Source organism: Carassius carassius, chromosome 5 (genome assembly GCF_963082965.1).
Source record: "Carassius carassius chromosome 5, fCarCar2.1, whole genome shotgun sequence".
NCBI lineage: Eukaryota > Metazoa > Chordata > Actinopteri > Cypriniformes > Cyprinidae > Carassius > Carassius carassius.
Window position 1 is genome coordinate 36386769 of NC_081759.1, and position 23990 is coordinate 36410758.

At 36.5% G+C, this 23990-nt stretch overlaps 1 protein-coding gene and 1 long non-coding RNA gene across 2 annotated transcripts in view; one reads left to right on the top strand and one right to left on the bottom strand.

Moving 5' to 3' along the window:
* LOC132141487 (uncharacterized) overlaps nt 1–23990 on the bottom strand; it is a 198737-nt gene that overhangs the window by 135765 nt on the left and 38982 nt on the right. The window lies entirely within an intron of this gene.
* The window catches only part of LOC132141485 (globoside alpha-1,3-N-acetylgalactosaminyltransferase 1-like), a 29953-nt gene continuing 26453 nt past the window's right edge, over nt 20491–23990 (top strand). Inside the window, exons 1-2 of the mRNA XM_059551024.1 lie at nt 20491–20675; nt 20879–20979. Of these exons, the coding sequence (XP_059407007.1) occupies nt 20918–20979 (62 nt within the window). The 5' untranslated portion in view covers nt 20491–20675; nt 20879–20917. The remainder of the gene's footprint in view (nt 20676–20878; nt 20980–23990) is intronic.

Consider the following 23990-nt stretch of genomic DNA (forward strand, 5'->3'; position numbering starts at 1 on the left):
CCATGAGATAAAGATAGGTTTATACAATAGACAAGTGGATCTAGGATTTCAATTGCAATAGATTTTACAATTTTGCTGCATATATCATCCACGCCAGCAGTATAAGAGCTTTTCATATTCATAATAATTTTCAAAACTTCCATTTTGTCGGTAGGTGTTAAAAAAAATGAATTTAAATAATTCCCTTTTAAATATTGTTGGTATGAAGCTCCCCCTGGAGGATTTATGGATTTCGAAAGAGTTTCGCCTATAGAGATGAAATAGTTGTTAAAACCTTTGGCAAGATCGTCATCATTGAGATAGTGATTATCATTATGTTTGACATTAGTTCCTGGAAGGACAGTTGATTTTTGATCCCGGCTGAGCACAGTATTTAGTACTCTCCAGCATCGCTTTTGATCGCCACGAGAAGCCTTAATTAAATCAGTGTAGTAATTCCGCTTCCTTATTCGTATTAACTTTGTGAGTCTATTTCTAAATGTAAAATATTTTCCTTTATTGTCATTAGTTGGATTTTTAATGTAGCATTTGTAAAGCTTATTTTTTCTTTTAATTGATTTTAGAATTCCCTTTGTAAGCCAAGTATTTTGATTGCTTGTATCTTTAACAATTTTTTCCGGTAAAGTGATATTAATACTGTTGGTTAATTCATTAATAAAAGCACTATAGGCTTCTTCCGGAGTATTCCAGCTAAATACAGAATCCCATGTTTTATGCCTAAGATTACCAAGCAGTTTATCTAAATATTTTCCTGTTAATACTTTTATGCTTTTTTTAAGAGGTAATGTCTTCTTTTGTTGTTGCCTGGTCTTAGTATCTAGGTCTATGAAAAGTACAATTAGAAAATGATCTGTGATATCTGACATAATTACACCTGAGTCAAAATTTACATTTATATTTGTAATAATATTATCAATGGTGGACTTAGTTGTTTCTGTTACTCTCGTATATGAGCTTGTAGTTGGAAAAAAATTTGAAGAATACAAACAATTTAAGAAATGTTTATAAAACAATGTTTATTCATGTAATTGATGCTACTTAATATTTCATCCAGTTTGGTCAAGAAACAATTTAAGTCAGAGTCAGGAGGTCGATAGACTATTCCAACAATTATACTTTTCATATTTTCATTATGTATTTCAATAAATAAGGAATCTGATAACCCATCATCCAAAAGTAGGTCATCCCGAACAGTTATACACTCTGCTGTATGTTGGCATATAAGCACACGCCCCCACCCGGTCTGCTTGTTCTATTTTAATTATACAGCACATAGCCGTCCATGTTGAGTGTGTTCAGATATGTCCGCTCATTTATCCAGGTTTCACTACATCCGATAATATTAAACTTATGATCTATACTAGCTAAGAGAGATAGTAAGTCATTATGATGCTTTATTAGGCTTCTCGTGTTAAGATGTAATAAAGAAAAAGGAAGTTTATCAAACTACTAAATTTTCAGGCAAGACACATTTACATATGAGTTTTTCAAAGCAATGTTGGTCAAGCACTTCATTATTCCTAACGGTAATTAATTCATCAAACCCCATGTAATGTCTATATCAAAAAATGGTTGAAATCCCATAGTGTAAGTTTTAGAATATTTTAAAACCTTGTATAGAACCTAGAAAATCCGTTTCTCGATGGTAAAAAAAAAAAAAAAAAAAATATATATATATATATATATATATATATATATATATATATATATATATATATATATATATATATATATATTGTGACGAGTGGGGCGGGGCCGAGGGACGTGGGAGCGAGGCCGGTGGAGTGATTGGAGATGAGCTACACCTGTTCGACCCGCCGGTCTTGAAGCCCACGGAGGAGATGGAAGGATATAAAACTCACTTAGTTTATAGTCAACTAGTCATTACACAGTCCAGGATTATAGACACAGTTTTTTTACATCAGACAGCTTATTTAAGACATGCCTCTGATCTGATTTGGTCAGTAAATACAGGCGTCCGTCCAGAGTCCAGTTGTCGGCAAGTTTGTCCTTATACTTTTTCTGCAGATCGTCCAGTAGTTTGGCCCACTTCGCAGTTAAGCTCTCCATGATGTACATCTTTGGTGTTGATCCCTTTAGTCGTTTTTTCGTCCTGTAAACCATGTCTCTTATATTATAATTAGAAAACTTGACTATGATCCCTCTTGGTCTTTCCCTCCCAAATCTGGATCCCAAGCGGTGACACCTGTCGATGTCTCCAGGCTTCACATCAATATTAAGATTGGATTTCATAATGTTCATAATCACATTACTTGTATTTTCACGGTCATTTTCCGGGACACCATAGAGGACAAGACAGTTTCGCCTGGAATACTGTTCTTGCTTATCCAAGATGTCCTCCATTTCATTATATTTGTTTTGTAGATCGATTACTTTGTCAACCGTGTCTTGCAATTCATATTTCAGTGAGTCTTTAACAGATTTGGCGATAGAGGCACTAATAGCTTGTTTAATAGGTTCAATCAAGGAGTCAACTAATAATTGACTAATTTTATGAATAAAGCCATAATCCTGGAAAAGTGCATCAATCTGTTTGCTTACTGTGTCCTCAATGGCAGCAATTTGTGCAGGTTGTTGCATTTCCCCCGCAGAAGGAGCTCCACTTTTACCCCGAGGCATCCTGAGATGTTTGTTTGGCGTCTCTCCGAGTCACGCGGAACGTAGGAAGCCAAGCCGTGCCAGGCCAAATATACAAACTTGTTACAAGAGTCTCTGTCTAATATAATGTTGTATGGTTGCAAGCACCTTTAGGCACACAGCAGAGGCAAGCCGCTGATCAAATGCACCAGAAAATCATACTATTTGTTAGGTTTTGCTGGATGATCCAAACAGTGTTTTACCAACATGCTTCTCGCGTTGGTGACGTCATTTCTGTTGCGTTGGTGCATTTGACATTGAGAGCATAGGTAGTAATATATAAAATTTATATATTTTTGAGATGGAAAAATGCAGTTTTACAAATGCTAGAAACGTGACTTTCTAAGGAAAGATTGCTATCAAATAGCACACGTAGGTTCCTAACTGATGACAAAGAATTGATAGAGCTGCCATCAAGTCTTAGACAGTGTTCTAGGTTATTACATGCAGAGTTTTTAGGTCCTATAATTAACACCTCCGTTTTTTCAGAGTTTAGCAGTAAGAAATTACTCATCATCCAGTTTTTTATATCGATTATGCATTCCGCTAGTTTTTCAAATTGGTATGTTTTGCCGAGCCATGAAGAAATATAGAGCTGAGTATCATCAGCATAGCAGTAAAAGCTAACACAGTGCTTCCTGATGATATCTCCCAAGGGTAACATGTAAAGCGTGAATCGTAACGGCCCTAGTACTGAGCCTTGAGGTACTCCATACTGCACTTGTGACTGATATAATACCTCTTTATTCACTGCTACGAATTGATGACGGTCATATAAGTAAGATTTAAACCATGCTAATGCACTCCCATTAATGCCAACAAAGTTTTCTAGTCTATGCAGAAGAATGTTGTGGTCAATAGTGTCAAACGCAGCACTAAGATCCAATAGCACTAATAGAGAGATACAACCACGATCAGATGATAAGAGCAGGTCATTTGTAACTCTAATTAGAGCAGTCTCAGTACTATGATACGATGTAAATCCTGACTGGAAATCCTCACAGATACCATTTTTCTCTTAGAAGGAATATAATTGTGACTACCTTTTCTAGTATCTTGGACAGAAAAGGGAGATTCAAGATTGGTCAAAATTAACTAGTTATTTGTGGTTCTGTTTGTGTTTTTTTTTATGTGAGACATATCCTAATGACAATGATGAATTAATAATAGTCAGAAGAGTATCTATGACTTCTGGAAGCACCTCGTTTAGGAGCTTAGATGTAATAAGGATTTAACATACATGGTGTTAGTTTAGATGAATTAAAAAGTTTATACAATTCTTCCTCTCCTATAGTAGAGAATGAGTGGAATTTTTCCTCAGGTGATCTATAGCACGCTATCGGATGTGATACTATAGCTGACGGCTGCATGGTTACAATTTTATTTCTAATAGTATCGATCTTAGAAGTAAAGTAGTTCCTAAAGTCATTACTGCTGTGCTGTTGGGAAATTTCAACACTTGATGCTTTATTGTTTGTTTATTTAGCCACTATATTGAATAAATACCTGGGGTTATGTTTGTTTTCTTCTAAAAGCGATGAAAAGTAATCAGATCAGTTTTTAATGCTTTTCTGTAGGATAGGTTACTTTCCTGTCAAGCAATATGAAATATCTCAGTGAGTGAGTGTGCTCATTGTACCATGGTGTCAGACTGTTTTCCTTAATCTTCCTTAAGCATAAAGGAGCAAATGTATTTAAAATGCTAGAAAAGTGACATTCCATAGTTTCTGTTGATCTGAGGTTTGGGATATGCTATAGAATTGGGATACATCAGGAATATTATTACTATTATTAGATAATTACAAAGCACTCTTTTGTGGGAGAAGTGATGGTTCTACCATTCTTGTAACAAGAAGTAAAATTGACAGTTTTAGCTATTTGAAGTTTGCACAAAACTAAATAATGATCTGAGATATCATCGCTTGGCTACATAATTTCAACACATTCCATATACATTCCTTTTGACAGTATTAAATCTAGAGTATGATTTCGACAATGAGTAGGTCCTGAGACGTGTTGTCTAACCCCAATGGAGTTCAGAATGTCTATGAATGCTGATCCCAATTGTTGCTACCCCACTGAAATGATGGTCTTTGCTCCTTAACTGATGTTTCCAAAAATGTTTAACACGTTGACATTCAAGTAGACACCGTAAGAACTACACAAACCCACAAACAAAAACAGAAACAAACAATACATAAACCAAATACGAAACCTGACATTATAATATGCATCTTACAAATTTACGAAATCATTTACCTTATTACCCTTTTCAGTGAGACGCAAAAGTACAATAAAAAAGGAAGAGAAAGACGGCAACAAACTGCAGGCTGAGTCCTTCACAAAGTGCACACACACACTTAAATAGCGGAAAGGTGTCGCTCTTTAAACAGTTCCGATTTGCTCATTAAGTTAACTTCATAATAAAAGTCCTTTAGCTGCTCCATACAAAAAGGGTCATATCCTTCATATATTTGGTTTAACAAATTCATTATACACCAATGCATCTTTTTCATTATCAACATGGATATATATAATCACTAACAATTACAACTTTATGTGCAGCCAGCACTTACTCTTCTTTAATAAAGTCTGTATGGTGCCCTGTTGGCTTGTATACAGTAGCAAGTACAAACATCACAGAAGATTTATCATTTACACTTGTTTCTCTGGACAATGTCCAGATTTCTCTAATCTTTTTTAAAGATTATTTTGTGTAACAATATGTTGACATGCTTTAATGTTCAAAAAACACATTATTTTTTTCAAATACTGTACATTATTGTAGGTCCTCTATGCCCTGTCTCTCTCAAACGCTTCGTTTTCTACAAAGTCCCTCCTTCCAACAAGCGCAGTCTGCTCTAATTGGCCAACTGACCCAGTGCATTGTGATTGGCCGAACACCCCAAGAACTTGTCGGAAATGTAATGTCCCTTTCCATATTCGCAAGCTTCATCTTTCAAAATAAATGTAAAGACAGTTAATAACATCCTTAGTTTTATCATTAGTTCAAGGTCGAAAGGGGACACAGTGACAGACACAGTGATGAAGCTCGTATGTGTTTGCAGTATACAAGACACGGACTGTGTGACCGCCTCTCTCTCTCTCTCTCTTTCTCGCTCTCACACGCGCGTGCGCACGCACGCACGCACACAATGCGCAAAACTCCACATTTGAACAGTCAATTGCAAATACTTAAACTATTATCAAAACATACTTACATTAGCTGATGGGGAAGTCGTGGCCTAATGGTTAGAGAGTCAGACTCCCAATCGAAAGGTTGTGAGTTCGAGTCCCGGGCCGGCAGGAATTGTGGGTGGGGGGAGTGCATGTACAGTTCTCTCTACCTTCAATACCACGACTTAGGTGCCCTTGAGCAAGGCATCGAACCCCCAACTGCTCCCCGGGCGCCGCAGCATAAATGGCTGCCCACTGCTCCGGGTGTGTGCTCACAGTGTGTGTGTGTGTGTGTGTTCACTGCTCTGTGTGTGTGTGCACTTCGGATGGGTTAAATGCAGAGCACAAATTCTGAGTATGGGTCACCATACTTGGCTGAATGTCACTTCACTGATTCAGAAGTGCCAGATTGTCAAAGCAAACTCAGAATTACCTTCTTTCCTAGGTTCCCAAAACGGTCGTCCATAAAATGCATTGCTGTTCTGTTGTAAGTAATCTTAAAGATTCTTAAATGCATCTACTTTCGGAAGGCCAAATAAAGTGCTTTTGCTTTCACCTAGATACACACAGCATCTCTCTGATATGACTGCTTCAATACTAACTGCGGTTTCAAAGTTGAACTTTAAATAAGGATGCAAAAATGCTGTTGGATTGATGTCACTTTGTAATTAATGTTAATTAGAAATTATGTAGTGAGATCCAAGCAAGCTGACGAGTAATGATAATGTCAGAGATCAATATTAGAAGGAATTACAAATTTGTGAAAGAACAACAAAAGACAATGAAAGAAAGTAAATATGAATATATAAATATTAAAATTATAATAGGAAGGAAGTTTAAAAAAAACTTAGATAAATGCATAAAAAAGATAAATACATGCATATGAAAATCATGGAAAATATAACAACATTGACACTGTTTCATGGTTGCATGGTGTCTGCACTGGCACGCCCCCAAAGCAGAGGCACTGAAGATGTGTTGAAGAAGAAGAAGTGAAAATATAATTTATGGATTTAAAGGGAATTAAAAAAGAATTCATGAAAATAAAAGAATAAATAAACTACAACTCATTGTAATGAACTTTTATGCAATAATGCTAGTATGCCAGAAACTGTGTCATATTTCTTGTTTTGTTACATTTAATGAAATTAATAATGTAAATTGTGTAGGCTATTTTTTTTATTAAAAACTCACTGGATATGACTTTGTCATGTAAAACAGTTTTCAAATATTAAATGTTTAGCTACTTCTTTCTTTTTACCTTATACTTTATCTTTAATTACCTGGTCTTTGTAAACAGTAAAGCCTCCCTTGTTTGTTTTCATTGGCCACCTCAAACATGGCATTTCCAGGGCAAATCCAGTGTAGCCCAACAGGATTCTAATCTAATCTAGCACTCTTGATTTGTCAGGATACACCACACGCTTCTACCAAGAGAGCAAGTGTTTAGTGTAAACACCAGCTGCATACAAAAATCATCCCCTACTCCTGGTGTGTCAGTAGGAAATATCAGTTTACATTTGCAAACATTCATTGTGCCATTAATTGTAATAATTAATCGATCTCCAGGTCTGGCAGTAGCAATTTTAGCTTAGCTTAGCATAGATCATTGGATCTGATTAGACCGTTAGCATCTCACTCAAAAATAACCAAAGAGTTTCTTTATTTTTCCTATTTAAAACTTGACTCTTGTGTAGTTACATTGTGTACTAAGACTGATGGAAAATTAAAAGGTGCAATTTTCTATAGATTTTCATCAGCAACATGTAACATGTATATATTAGTATTAGCATTCCAGTTTGTAGAAAAGCTACTCGTGGTTAACTTTGACCCACCATATGGCTTTCTCTTTAATGTGTGTAATGGTGATTGTTGTTTTGCTCAACAGTTCTATTTCTGCAACCATATATTCCTCCTTCCTTTATGTGAATATAAATCACTCTTCCTTGTTGACTGTATCTAGAATTCAGATTTCTAAATGGGAAAGAAAACCTAATGCAGGAATAATGAAACAAAATGTTAATTTAATTCATTATCTGTTGGCCTGGGTGTGTGTATGTATTCTTTTTAAATTTGTAGCTGGTTTTCTCTTGTATAATGGCATATGGGAGTTGAGATATAATTCTCAAATTGAAATTGAGTTTTGTTGTTGTTGTTTTTTAGTCTGATCTAAATACCGTATTGAAGAAAAGTTTGTAGTGTATTGCATAAAAAGGGGCATGTTCTTGCTTGAAATCTACATTCCCATTATTTCAGTGTTGTAAAGTCCATGCTTTGTGCAACCCTGTCCTCAGTTTGAATAAGGGTAGCATGTGTTAACCTGCCCTATCATTTTTTAAGAGAAACACTAAAGAAGTCATGTTTATCTAAATCAGTGGTTTCCTGTGTTCTTTTTTTTATTTATTTAGTTTTAAGAAACAATAGCCTTTACTTTTTCAAGCTACCATAATTATGACATTTTTAAATCCATAATGTTACATTTTGTTTATAGCTAAATATTAATTAATGCATTAATATGTACTAACATGTAGGTAAGTATTATTCATGCATAAATCCATACGACTCCAGTCGTAGTTAAGGCTAGTTTTTCACTGGTTCATGATTAGTTCCTATACCTTCATAAAACACGTATAAGTATTAATTCAGATATTAGTAGCTACATGATTATTCATGTACCTTTATTATAAAATGTCACTAGAAAAAATATTCTATAAAAATATTCTATAGTAGCCAGATTTAACTTTTAAACCAAAACCTAATTTTCATGAACTTTTCCTGCCTAGACACAACAAGATAATTATAGTATAACATTAATGATCTGAAGAACATCACATATACCTCATCTAATTGCTGATGATCTGCTGCTGCTGCTGCTCTATGTAATCATAAAATCAATTGAATATGGTACACAGAGTGTGAACTTGCATATTTACTATCCACCTTATCTTTCCGTAAGATTGTGCACAGCCATTTGCAAATTTAATGTGTCAGGCTTCCTGTGTATTTATTCTTGAGCAGGCGGCATGGCCGGAGGAGTCTCATTTTAAAAGTACTTCCTTTATAACAAACCCAGTAAAATGGCTTTTTATCTGTGGGATGACAGACGATATAAACCACAAGAGATAAAACAAAATCATCCGCAAGTTTATAACTACCATGATGTTTGTCTAAACCCATAGCAGCTGTTAACTTAAACATATGTGGCATGTGTACCAGATGTTCCTGGTTCACTAACAAAACATTAGGCCAAATATGTTTCAATATTTAAGTATCAACATTTGTATTGACCAGATGGTTATTTGGACAAAATGTGTTACATTGCAAGACAATAGTTTGTCATGCTTTCAAACATAAGCTCCATGTTACAGATGACAAATTCTGAATGTTTATATATTGTTTATAGAATGTTTATGGGTTTGGGTCTCGTTGTACAGTAAGTTAATACTGCCATATAGCCCATGTTTTTGAGCTATGCATCTCAAACTTTAATATATATTTTTTTACATTTATATGCTACAATTTAAGTTGTTTTAAAATGTACAATTTCCATATGGAAATCAGTGACATAAAATAATGCTGTCAATACCCCACTTGTAACAGTAGGTGAGGTGGTTGTATAACTAAGAAAATGCAATTTTTTATGATGGAAAATAGCCTTTTGGCTAATTCTTGTGCATTAACAGTAATGTTGATTAATGTACACTGTCATTGTCAAATAAATGAATAATTAAAAAAATATTAATTGCAATGATTATATGTTGTGATTAAACTTTGTGATTGCAATTAAAGGTTACGATTAAGCACAATTTGGTAGTTTTATATGTTGTTCCAGGGTTAGCACCATCTGAGATCTTCTGAGGGATTGGCATCATCTCATCTTAAAGAAATATGGTTCACCCAAAATGAAAATGTACTCACCCTCAGGCCATTCAAGTTGTAAATTTGTTTTTTTCTTCATCAATCTGGAGAAATGTACCAGTACTGTACATCATTTACTTACCAATGGATCCTCTGCAGTGAATGGGTGCCATCAGAATGAGAGCCCAAACAGCTGCATGTTTGTATAAGGCAAACTCATTGCATCTGTTAAAAATACCAGTTGTATAATTCATAAAAATGCTTGTGTCCAAATCTGTTCCAGAGACAAACTTATCTCCATCTTGGATAGCCTGAGAGTGAGTACATTTTCCATTAATCACTTTCAATTTATGACTTAAATGAATGCACACTTTTGAATACTTCTTTTCAACACACACACTGCTTGCACACACACACACACAGTCACACACAAAATGTATCCCTTATTTTTTAAATGTACACCTAAACTGGCACACCAAATGGAGCTGGGTTTTCTCTCTTTTATTTATTTTTATTTATATTTTAATAGTCTATTGGAGCATGATTTTTGTAAGGTTCACATGGTTAAAGTCGCTAACAATGATAAGGGCTGTACCAGGGTGTGCCATTTAAAATCGGTTTAGTGAACGTGCCATTCCCTGGAAAATAATTTATTGACCTTGGCTGCACCAGTGCTGTATCAATTACCATGTATCGAATGTGGTGCTAAAAAACAGGTTTTAAAAGCTGTGGCCTGTCTTACTGGAACAGGCCCAAATGTGTTGCATTAACTGAAGGATTTTCAGTCCATGTGTTTTGGTCATTTGATTTTCTACTTAAAAAGAAAAAAAACTTCATTCCATGAATTACAGTACATCTCAAGACACAATGACAGCGTGAACACATCACGAGGCTCAGCGTCTTACCAGATTTCGGTAAATAGTGTTAATTTACCTGGTTATTTCCTTTGTGTATTGCCAATGTGTCTCTTATGAACAAGATGGATGAACTAAAGATCTGGACCCTCACACAGAAATGGCTTATGGACTGCAATGTTATGTTCTTCACTGAAACATGGCTCTGTAAGGATGTACCAAACATCGTGGTGCATATGGCTGGACGCTCTTTCTTAAGGGCTAACAGAGTGGCAGCAACCTCTGGTAAAAACAAGGGTGGTGGAGTATGTATTTATATAAACAAATGGTGTACAGACTCTGTCATTGTTGAAACCTACTGCTCTGCTGATCTGGAGTTCCTGATTATCAAGTGCAGGCCATTTTGTGGCTGACAACGAGTCAATCTTTCATTAGTTATCTGGCTCGGCTCGGTGTTCATCTTCAGTTCTCTCTTCACAGCAGTTCAGTCAGTGTACTGTTTGAGTAAATGAATTACTCTGGGATATTGGTTTGTTTGAACTCAGAGGGAGTGTCAGCCACATTAAAAAAGTTAACAGCTTAAGTCATTTGTGGATTAATGCGTATTGGAGACGCGAACCGTTTCAAATGATTCAGTTCAATTTGGTGAACTGGTTCAAGAAGAACCAGTTAAATCGAATAATTAGTTTGCGAACCGGATGTCACTAAACTGCAGTGTTGTGAACATGCTCACTATTTTGATGATGTTTTTCTTACCTTTCTGGACATGGACAGTATACCGTACATACATTTTCAATGGAGGTAAAAAAAGCTCTCGGACTAAATCTAAAATATCTTAAACTGTGTTCTGAAGATGAACAGAGGTCTTACGGGTTTGGAACGACATGAGGGTGAGTCATTAATGACATAATTTTCATTTTTCGGAGAACTAACCCTTTAACAAACTGACTCCATCAGAGTAAGAATGGCATAACAAAGCCGGAAGTGACGATAGACAATTGTTTTCCCAGTGTATTGACTTGCATGGTTCAACTATTTGCTACAAGACTAGTACTGTGCACTAAAAAGGCAAGCATGATTATTTTTTATTTCATGATGTACATTCATTTTCAATTCCACTGGCAAAACTACCACATATTGTATACTGCCATATACCTGTAGATATAAATAATTTTGTCCATCCATTTTTTCAAGGCCCTCAATATTTCAAGCTTTGAAATTGGTTTAATCCAAGTCTTCTAAAAAGACACATTCACTTTATATGATGAATAGATTTTACATAGGCTTTTATTTACATATAAATATTATGCCCCCAATTACCATTACAAAAATCTTAATTTTAAACATTTGTTCATTCTGTTAATTTGTGTTGTTAAAATAGGGTAACTTACAGCACAAGGAAGCTTGATTTAAAATTTGATTTCAAACTGAATTGAACTAAAAAAAAGAAAAAAAGAAAAGACAATCAGTAAAAAGACAGTCAGTAATAAAATTATAAAACAAATGACCCTTAATTCAGTTTGAGGTATTCAAAATATGACCACACTGAATTTTTACAAGCAAAGATTTAAGAGCCATATACAATTTCACGAGTTCACCCTTACATCTAATCTGAAAGCGAATAGTAAGCATATTTTGGCGTGCTGTCCTGGGGGAGGGGTCTGGGCCCGGAGCATAACCCGAACCCAAAGAACTCCCCCTATCCCTAATTTGGGATAAAATAGATTAGAAGTGAGGAGTTGGGGTGGAGGAGGGATGCCGAAAAACTGTCCTAGGACAGGAGGTAGGAAGGCTGGATATATATACACTTGTTGTTCTAGTTAAGATGGTTAGCTAAACGAGATGCACCAGGCCAAAATGGATGATTATCTGATCGTGCTCCTCCCAAACTCGGTTAATAAAACCCCATATGTTAGGCCTATTTATGTAGATAAATGGAACATCAGATGGCTTTGACCTGCAATGACTGTAAAATATAGTGATGCAGTAGACAGGATATTTACACTATATGTACAAATCAGACAAATATCCCATTCCAAAAAAATTCTAGCATAAATTTACATTGTAAATAAATTAAAGTTCCATCTTTGATTGTTGAAAGACTTTCTGGTGCATTTCACTTACAACCAATAAAACTTAGAAGGATCTTCATCGGTCAGGTGTGGATCTATACTGAATGTGTGATAACTTTTGAAGTTTATTCCAGGAGTTATTTATGATAACACTACCATGTAGTTCTTTTCTCCAAGCTTTGAGTCCATAAATGACATCTATCTCTGTCTGATCAGCTCTTCACCTGCAGCTGCACTCTTCCCGATTCAGATATCAGCGCTTTTATTGGTCCATTTACGATTATCTTTATAGGCTACTGAAGTGCTGTCAAAAATGTGAATATCAGCTTTAAAAATATACAAAAAAAAGTACAAGTACCCGAAAAAACTGCTTAATTACAGTAACGTGAGTAGTTGTAATTCGTTACCTCCCACCACTGCAACAAAGTCACATCCCTCCTCCACCTGGGTCAGTCTGACCACCTGTCTTTGTTCCTGCTGCCCGAGTATATCCTGGTCATCAAATGTGTGAAACCTACAATAAGAACTCTTAAAATCTGGCTGGAAGGTGCTGACTCCACTCTTCAACATCAATTCCAGCACACAGACGGGAGTGATTTTGCTCCCCAGGCCACCACAAACTCTCAGATCAACATTGACACTTACACCAACTCTGTCTTGGAGCACATCAGCAGAAAAAAATAAAAATTTTCCCCAATCAGAAGCCCTTTATGAACAGCCTCCTGCTCAAAGCAAGAGATGCAGCCTTCAGGTCTGGAGACCGCTAGGCTTACAGATCAGCCGGAGCCAACCTGAGGAAGGGTATCTGCTTTGACAAACTCAAACATAAACAGAAGATTGAAGAACACTTCAATTCTTCAGATCCCCTGTGTATGTGCAAGGCATACAAACTATCACAGACTACAAACCACCCAGCACTGTGCCTCCCTCCCTGACAAGTTCAATCACTTTAATGCTTGTTTTGATCAAAATAATAAGGAGATCTCCCTCAAAGCTGAGCATCAACCCAATGAGCTGCCTCTCACACTCTCCACCTCAGATGTTTACTCCACTCTGTGTAAGGTGAATGCACAGAAGGTAGCTGGCCCTGACAGAGTACCTGGTCATGTGCTTAAAGCCTGTGTGGAGCAGTTGGCTGAGGTCTTCACAGACATTTTCAATCTGTCCCTGGCCCAAACAACTGTCCCCACTGGCTTCAAAACCTCCACCATCGTACCAGTACAGAAGTACTCCACTGCCTCGGTTCCTTAACGACTTCCGACCTGTCACACTCACACCCATCATTGCCAAGTGCTTTGAGAGGCTGGTTGCATTCCACTTAAAATCCTGTCTCCCTGCTACATTAGACCCATTCTTATCGCCACAAGTCACAAGGTCAACAGAGGATGGCATCTCTACTGCACATCACTCTGCCATCACCCACCTGGACAGTCAAAATACATGTGAGAATGCTGTTCATTGATTTCACTTACTGTAATCCCCTCCAAGATGATCTCCAAGCTCAGCCAGCTTGGAATCAGAACATTTCTCTGTAACTGGATTGTAGACCCATTTTACCACACCAGCTAATTACTTGACAGCAATGCTATAGAAATATACAGAGCTACCACAAAAACGGAAGCTTAAAGAAAGCATTCTAAAGATGGCTGTGTGCTTGTTCTCTGGTACACATATCTGTATAGTTAAGCAATATCACATGATAACGAGTGCTGTTTATTCAATTGGCATTATGATTAGAAGTGTGATACTGGACAACAGAGCAAACAAGAACATAATGTTATGTGACATAGCCTACATTCTTAAAAATAAAGTCAAGTCAAGTCACCTTTATTTATATAGCACTTTAAACAAAATACATTGCGTCAAACCAACTGAACAACATTCATTAGCAAAACAGTGTGTCTCATATAGGGTTTCATATTTTATTAAAGCAGCCCTGGGCACCGCCATTGATTAGCGGACCCCACCTGTGTTAGCATTCCATTGACTCCCATTCATTTTGGCGACACTTTGACAGTGAATAACTTTACATCTGAGGCATTTAAAGACTCCACTTGTCCTTTAATTATTTCTAAAAAAAACACGAATATGTATTGTGACGAGTCAGCTGCCTCCTCGCTAATTGTCACCGGCACCCCGTCCTAAATCGCCGCCCTTCACCAGGCTCCCGACTGGAGTGGGTGTGTGAGAGGAGGGGCGCTGGAAGAGTCAGGGCTGGCGGCGTGTGATGGCGCACACCTGAAGGAAATGGAGCCTCATCACCGCCGCTGTTTAAAAGCCCAACGCGCCTCTCCTCGGGAGACCGGTCTCTTCCCCGTGCATGCACACTGGTGTCCTCGTGGGTCCAGGAAGGGTGCGGTGAGGGACTCCCGCGCCACTGGAGATGTGAGCTGCCGGACCCGCGATCCGGATTGGAACCGCACCTGTTTGCACGGCCGACGGGCCAGGATGCCGGGCCGTCCATCCCCTACCAGCGCCGCGGCCAACGAGAGAGATGCGGCCGCTAGAGGAAGCCGCCGCCCCTCGCGCCCCGGACCGAGGAGGGGAGCGCGTGCGGCCGCCGGACTCCGCCCCTTACCTGGACCCTTCCTCCACGAACACTGCCCGACCCACACGAACGGCGCAGCACGACGAGGACACCAGATTCCCTGTTGCTTTGGACACTCTTCCCCTCTGGCCACCTTTTATCCCTTGTTTCATTTGATTTCTGTTAATAAAAGCCTCTCCGAGGCCTGACGCCACGCCCACTGTGTCTGTCTTGTGCTCCTCCCGTGACAGTATAAAAGGCCCCATTACCTTGTATCTTCCGTTATGTCCCCGTAGAATCAGGAATTGATGCACATGATGACAAAACAGTGGTATTTCGATTACACCCACTTCGTCTGCAATAAAAAACGCGAACACGATCTCCTCCATTGCTGACGTTTGCAGGCGACAAAACAGTGAGATTCAGGAAGAGTCCAACTTCAAAGATCTTTTTTGACCCCTCCCCTTACCTTGGCAAGGTGCATCTCAAACAAGAAATTATTTTAAAACAAAAATACACAGCTTCCATATAGTCATATAAGGTTATTTATTTTCATGTCTCACCATACCTAGGGTCATGTATGATGAGACATGAAAATAAAAATTAAATATAATTTTTTGGAGAAATAAAAGTTTGCTGGAATTGTCAAACTCAAAACACTTCATGTGTACATTACAGGACACGACTAGAGAAAGTACCTATTCAAGTTCTTGCAACCATTTAATGATGCACTCAGCATAAAAAAACTAGCAGGTCTAAGTCACCATGGCCCATGCAAGCGATTGTGGTTTCAACACCTTCAGGGAAAATGTAACAAAATAAACATATCTGTGGTGTATGTTTTATTCATTTATTAATCTGCATTTTTGAATGAAGTGGTTGAATAAATGATTCAAGTGACTTGAGAGTAATTAGAGAGAAATGATTCCCTGTGCATATAAAACTTTGGGAAGCATATACCCACACTTCAGCCTCCCAATGTTCAAATCAGGTCTACGCCCTTGGCACTCTGATATATAATCTACTCTATTCTTTTGTATATATAATCTACTCTATTCTACTCTATTCAACTCCACTGATTTCACCTTGCTCTACCAGTTGAGCAACCGGAATGCTGTAGTGTTCACAGCGCAAGTTTTATATTAAATGTGTCCCCACACACTCCTCCCACTATCTCTTCCTGTTTTCTTCTTGTATCAGACCTATAGTTCTTCAAACGCAAAACCTAACTCAGGAATTATGAAATACTTTCAAAATGCTAATACCTTTCTTCTTGTGCTTGCTTGCTTGTCACTAACTGGGTATGTATTTGAAGCTGACTTACTGTTCTCTTTTATGTGTTTGGATTTAAACTACAATGTATCAATAGTTAACAGTTAGGAACTGAGGGGTAGATTTCATAAATTTACAATATTACATATACAGTATTACATTTAAAATATTTATTTTAGAAGCAGTATTTGAAGTAGGGGTTTAGTAGTGTTGAGAAGAGTGAGAACTGAAACTGAAAGTGTTGAAGTGCTGTTGTGGTGCATTTGCATGATTCTGAATTCTGAATGTGGCCTGAAGGGGGTCGCACTCCGGACGAGAAGCGTCTTTAAAATTCGAACACATTATTCTCTATGAGTGTACACACACCTGCGATTCAGGACGCTGTTCAAATTCCTGCCTCGCCACAGAGCGTCATCTGCATAGTTTTATATTAAATAACATCATATTTGTTTCAAACCGTTGTTCATATATTATACCAAGATACCACTGCTGCAAAATACTACTTACATTAGTTGTACAGATTGAATAAAATGTAAACACATATAATTAAATGTATAATCAACGTGGTCCTTTTCTCTTGAGACATTTTTACATAAGCTACGCAAAATATTCCAGTATTTGGCTGTCGTGATTACATTCAATGTCACCGGCAGCCACCTACTGGATTTACCAGGTCACAACCGTAACAACACACTTAAGGTTATTTAAATAGCTGAGTAATGGACCGCAATAGATGAAAAACTAATCAAGGACGTAGGGAAATACCCAGAATTGTATGCAACCAACCATAGATTTTTTAAAGAATCATCGGTTTTTCAGGTAAGAATATCTAATTTTCGATCTGAGGTAAAATGTTTAGTGACAGTCCTTAGAAACGTTAATAAATAAGCATAGGCCTCCATAATAATTTTTTAGCCTCTTTTTTTATTATTATTGAGCAAACAAATCAGTATTAGTAACTACAGCATTAGTAATTTTGAAATTGCTTATAATAATACAAAACAATTGATGAACGGCAGTCCATTTCTGTGCCCCATGGTTCAATCTACACTAACGTACCCCTTAGGGCTTATTACTGGACCTCAAGGTACATGTTTTTTTGAGGGTCAAACAGGTACATATAGGTTCCCAACCCTATGCCAATGGTACAAAAGCTGTACCCTTGAGGGTACAGCCCCAGTGACAAGCCATTGTACCCCTAAAGATACAGTTATTTTCTGAGAGTTAGTGACAATCTAGACTAAATCATAACACAGATTCTTTTCATTAATTAACGTTCAAAACTCGGGAATTATCAATTAAAACAATATATTTAAAATAATAAAAATAAATGAATTAAAACTCATTCATCTTGCTGCTCAGAACCTGATTCGATATTGAGCTCCAGCGACTCGTCCGGTGTGCGACCACCTTGATGATGTCCCCTTATTTGCCACCGGATGTAAAACCACTGAAGAAACTGTACATTAACGGATTAATTAAAATTTAAACCCAGTGTCATAATATCTTTTAATATTTATCTCAAAGTTTCATCCCTTCAAACCGATTGCTTAAAACAAGTAATTGAATTTGTGAGACAAGGTGGTGTATCGATCCTAGCTGAAATGACTTTAGACAGTTCAAAGGGACTATATGTATAAAAAATTATATTCTATAGCTTTTATACAGCTTTTAATAGCTTTTTTATAGCTTCTATATGTCATTCTATAGCTTTTTTAAAGCATTTCTGCACAAGTCCATTACAGTTTATAATTTATTATTATTAGTTTTATAATTTCTGTTGTAGCCGCCTGCAGTAACAAGTTTACCATGGCCTAATTGTAGCACTACACGCTCACAGCATGACATAATACACATTTCTTCTTTTTTACCCAACTAAGGTTTCAGATCTAACTTTAAATCTTATAGGATTCAATTTCATCCAAAACACACACACAAAAAAATACTGATCCCTGCTTCCCTGCAATAATTCATAGTTGTATGCCAAAACACATGCTTTTATTTGGCTCCTTCAAGATGGTCTATTTTCTTTTAATGGTCTTAATTTAGTTTTCCTTTAAAACTAAATTAAGACATTTGGAAGAATGTGAGGGATTTACAGCTGCACCCACCATCATTGCATCTCTTTTTTTTTAAGTGTAAAGAAATGGTAAAAGGTTGTTTGTTGTTCTGCCTAATCTTTTTGCTTTTGTGTTGCATAAAGGAAGATAGTAATCATGTAATCTCATGTAAGTGACAGGTTGCTGGAGGTGAAGAACCGTGATATCGTTGCAAAGGGAAAGTCAATGTTTTGATTAAAGATTTCATATCATTAGTTTTTGATTAAGGTTTTTCTCAATTGCTAACACAATTCATGCCAGAGTTCACCAGTTTCTCAGAGCTATAAACAACCTCAAACCAATTTATCCAAACTTAAAACTGACACGTCAAAATAAAATATTTTAGTAAAAAAATATATCCTCTTTTGTCATATGTCTCTTTTGTCACAGACTACTTACTGCCTAGAGAACACTATAGTCAGATCAATTCAAAACACTCTTAAAGGCAATAAGGAATAATTTTGCAAGTCAATGTCTATTAAGGAATACAATATAAATAGAGCAATGCAGATAAATTTAAATTAATTTAAGCTTTAAGGAAACTTAACTTCTATTACACTACTGTAAATGAGATCTTGCGGTACATAAGTAGCACTAGAAAAAAAATCAAATGCCAAAGAATTGAATATGAACTCGGCACATGTAAAACAAGTATACTGGCAAGTACAGTAGAGGAAAGAATATACATTTATTAAATTAATTAATTAAGTGTCGTCTGCCAAATTGCATTACAGTATTTGTAATGACTGCCATTCTATAGCAGATTGTCTGTGGACAAAATACTTTCTTTACCTCCCTAAACAGTCGCCTCTTACAGGTTTGAGGGTCTACAACATGTTTTGTTTCATTAAACAAATCGTAAGTGAAAATGTAAAAGATAAAAAAAAGAAAAAACTCCATGGTGGATTCCAAGTGTTCAAAACCATAGAACGATCCAGTTCAGCTCAAATTGCAAGATTTACACCAGGAGTGAACGCTCGTGCAATATAAGGTGCATTCGACTTGAAGCACGGCTATATGCTTTTATCAGTGTTATATGATAATCGTGACTCTAAAAAAGCTTTTACCATTGTAAAAACACAGATTTGTGGCCATTATTGGAACTGAAAAACTGAACCGTCTCAAGTCGGACAAAAATTCTAACTGACATGCACTGCTTCAAGTCAGATTGCGATCGGTTTGCGCAGTGCTGCATGAAGTTTTTTTATGCTTTAAACGATAAATACAAAACAATACAAGAGACAATATAAAGTCAGGGTAACAAATGATATATATATATATATATATATATATATATATATATAACAAAATAATATAAAATAAAATAATAATAAATAAAAGACAAAAACTAAAATCCAATCATAGACAAGAATGTCCTTTACATTACTCAAATAATTTTAAATAGAGAACACAAACGGTCAGTTTTAATTGCCTTTCTATTAGTACCATGTTGGATAGTACACAGGTCATTTTCCAACTCTTTATAAAACACTGTAAAACAGGGGGTTTTTTTTCGTTAGAAAATTTACACTTATGGATATGAAACTTAACCAACAAAATAAATAGATTAATAACAAAAACTTCGTTATTTACATTTCCATAATTAAAATATCCAAAAAATTAATTTTCGAAATGCAAATTAAAATTAAAGAGTAGGCTACCTTTTCTTTGATAAACAGAGACATCATACCATAATTTTTTTTACATGACTACAGTGCCAGAAGATGTGGGGTACAGTTTCCAAGTGCAAAGAGCAATTAACATCAATAGCCTTCTTAAACATACTAAGAAATTTTTAACAGGATAGAATTTATGAATTATTTTGAAGCCGATTTCTTTTATCTTTGTTTGTAAAAAAATAAAAAAAATAAAAAAAACTTGTTTGGTAATAACCAAATACTTTCCTTAGTCCAATGAGCAGCGCTGCATGAAGTCGAACACACATACCATCATCAGTGACGTAGCGAGACAGAGAAGGCAATGAGGGAAGGGCGTAAATATATGAAGTGGAGAACAACCGCTACCCTTTGTTTTCCTAATTTCTCTAAAATCTCTCTCTTTTAATGTTGCTATAGCATTTGCTCACATATTCGAACACACTGGGGTATAGTTTTCAAAAGCAAATGACTTGGGTGTGGCATGAGTGTTCTCTGACCAGGTACGTCATATAGCCCTTCATAGCGGTGTTCATAACCCCAGAACACGTTTTGTGTGAAGCAGAGATGCATTTTCATGTCTGCATTTCAATGGCTCTCATAAAGAACTCTGCACCAGCACCCTTAATTAAACAGTGACAAAGTTAAGACCGACTAAAGCCAGTTGGGGTGTCGTTAAGATCTCTCTTTCTTCCACGCGGTCTAGTTGATATTCAGTCCACAAAGTGAAAGGACAAACACGGGAATGATGAAGTTTCAATATATTAACACTTCACTTCTGGTGTTGGCTGGCATCTCAGTTACTGGGTATGTATTTACTCTTTTGTAATTTGTAGCTGGTTTAGGCTGCTGTTGTCTTTTTTTTTTTTTGGATCTCGAATTATTTAACTTCAATGAACTGAGCGGTACTTTTTTGAGTATTATTCAGTATTGAGTGTAAATGCTCAAAAATTCCCGTTAATACACTGTTAATATATATATATATATATATATATATATATATATATATATATATATATATATATGATTCATGAAATAGCCTACTCATTACGTCCTTCTCCGGAGAACATCCGGTAGATTCATAGTTCAGTTAGCTGGTAAAATTATTAATTTATTTGAATTGTTTGGATTAAAATGTAAAAATAGCAAAAGAGAGCGTATAAAGGGTGAGAGGGTCTTTACGCCTTTTTTGCAATAAGCATTTCCTTATACCACTAAACATCCTGTGTAAACTTTACATGTCTGTTAGACATTTTTCTTATCTAAGAAATATGAGCATATTTCTTTTCCGCATTCTGGTCGTGCACATATCCGGGTGCGCACAGTTTTTTATTCAGCTGCGGTGATCTGCGCATGCGCTGTTGTAAGGAAACGCTAGGAAGGGACATGTCTAATGCCTTGTCCAAATACCCACACTTGCGGTCTTGGCCACTTAAGTGCATACATGCCAACCCTCCCTAATTTTCCGGGAGACTCCCGAATTTCAAAGCCCCTCCCGAAAATCTCCCGGACCGACCTTTCTCCCGAATTTCTCCCGATTTCCACCCGGACAACAATATTGCTACACCGTCCGTCACTGGGCGCCGTTTTAATGACCAAACGCTTGCGCTCCCATGGCGTCTGTCGTTGCTATGCAACCAAACTGCGCTCTCCATGATGACGACGAAGAAGTATCAGCAAAGGATTAATTGATTTCTAGCCTCACCTCGGCTCGCATTAGCTTTACTACTAGATATATTTCTGGAGATGAGAAGGAAAAACCCGCCTGGAAAAAGTAGCGCACCATGTTGCTTCCATTATGAGCGTGCTCACCGCGGCCGCGCACCTACGGTTGAAATTACAACCTTGAGCGCGAAAAAGATGCGATATGTGAACGGCCCCTAGAAGCAGACGCCTGAAATGAAAGGCAAGAACAGCTATTTATTTAGCTTTAGACTGTTAAATTAAAATTTAAAAATGAAATGTCATAATTATAATGTTTTGAGAGTTTACTTATGTAATTGTTGCATTAGGCTATGAATTAATAAATGTTTATTGATAAGATCTAGCTATTTCATATCTCTTCATTTACAGCAGCTAACAAATTAGGGTCTAACCTCCTGAGGAGAGGCCTTAAGGAATTGAATTTGTCAAATAAATGAATTACATTTTTCTTTGAGTTTGTGTAGGCCTATGTGATATTATATATGACGACACATCGTTTGTCTATGTGATATATATGACGACACACAACCCCCCCCCACCCCCCCCCCCCCCAGTCCTTTTTAATATCTCCCTAATTCTGAGGTCTCAAGGTTGGCAAGTATGCTTAAGTGCGCAATACGCCAAAGCGCAGTGCCCTTAACACACACTAAATCCACTTAGTGTATGCCATCATGATAGCTCGAGATGTCACGTAAAGCTTTGCAATGTAAGTTAAATATTAATAATCAATAAGATATTACATAAAAGTGCTACACATTTTTTTCGCTGCAAAAATAAGTGTATTTATTTTGTACAACTTTTGGAACTGATTTTTATCACTTAATTAGAAGCACCAGAAATTGAATCGTGTCATCAGTTACAGGGACTACTGAATCAGATGCATTTCACTATTTCTGTGTGCGTGCTTTGGATGTGTGAGCGCATGGGCGTATAAACAAAATAGTCTAGGCATGACGGGACCATTTTTCTATACCCAAAACGATATGGACATTACGGAGTGCTAAACACTCTCATGCAGTGCTTGTTTTATTCATACTCAAAGCCGGAGGGCGCTCTTGCACAGAAAATCCAAAACAAAATCACTTAAGACCTGCAGAAAATCCCTAATATGGACAAAGGCATCCTGCTATTGCTGTGGCTAAAAAAGTTCATTTCGAGGTAATTAATATATTTGAATAATAAAGGGCTAATTGACAACATTTAAAACATCATAGAAACTATTATGCCTTATTGTCTATTTGTATAAACCAATCCTAAAATTGTCATTAGGAAAATACAGAAAAAATAATTATATATTATAATAATATAAATAATATATTTTACAAACTATTGGTTATCATGCAGCATACATAGGAAAAAATAAATCATGTCAATTACACACAAGTCAAGTTTTTTTTTTCTGTCCCCCATTTCTGTTTTCCCTGCTACACACACATCCTTGTGTTCTTAAGCCTGTTGATTTTTATTCAGCTAACAAGGTATGATATCTTTATTTAATTATTATAATAATAATAATTATACCTTATTGAAATTTAAATGAGGAATTGACACAAATTTGAATCATTAAAATTCAAACCATGCCCAACCTTATCCACACCCCACATTATTTTTTACTGGTACTTTTCAATTCACAATACACAATTTTAAACCTTTTCTTTCTATTAAACCTTCACTTACCCCTTCTTTGCTTTTGCCCTTCTTAAAAACCACATAATCTTATATGTGAATTTAATTTTTTTTAATTCGTTATAAAACGATTAGTATGCTTGCTTAACATAGTGTCAAACTTGACAGTTTATGAGACTAATATCATGTTTTGCTCCAAAATCATTATTTAACATCAGTCGTGTTTTAAACTTTTAGCTTCTGAGGTTCCATGTTGCTTTTTATCACAGTGAGACAGAAAATATTCTTTATAATAATCTTTACAATACTGTGATACAAGCTGTGTCAATTAGTGCCGTTTTGCAATTGGATGTTTATTGTCTTCCACGTTTCATCAGTCAAAGAATCTCTATCTGAATGTTATTCAGCTGTGGTGATATCTGATGCAGTTGTCCATATAAGTGATTTCCTGGGTCTCACTTGTGAAACAGACATTAAAGTACATGCGT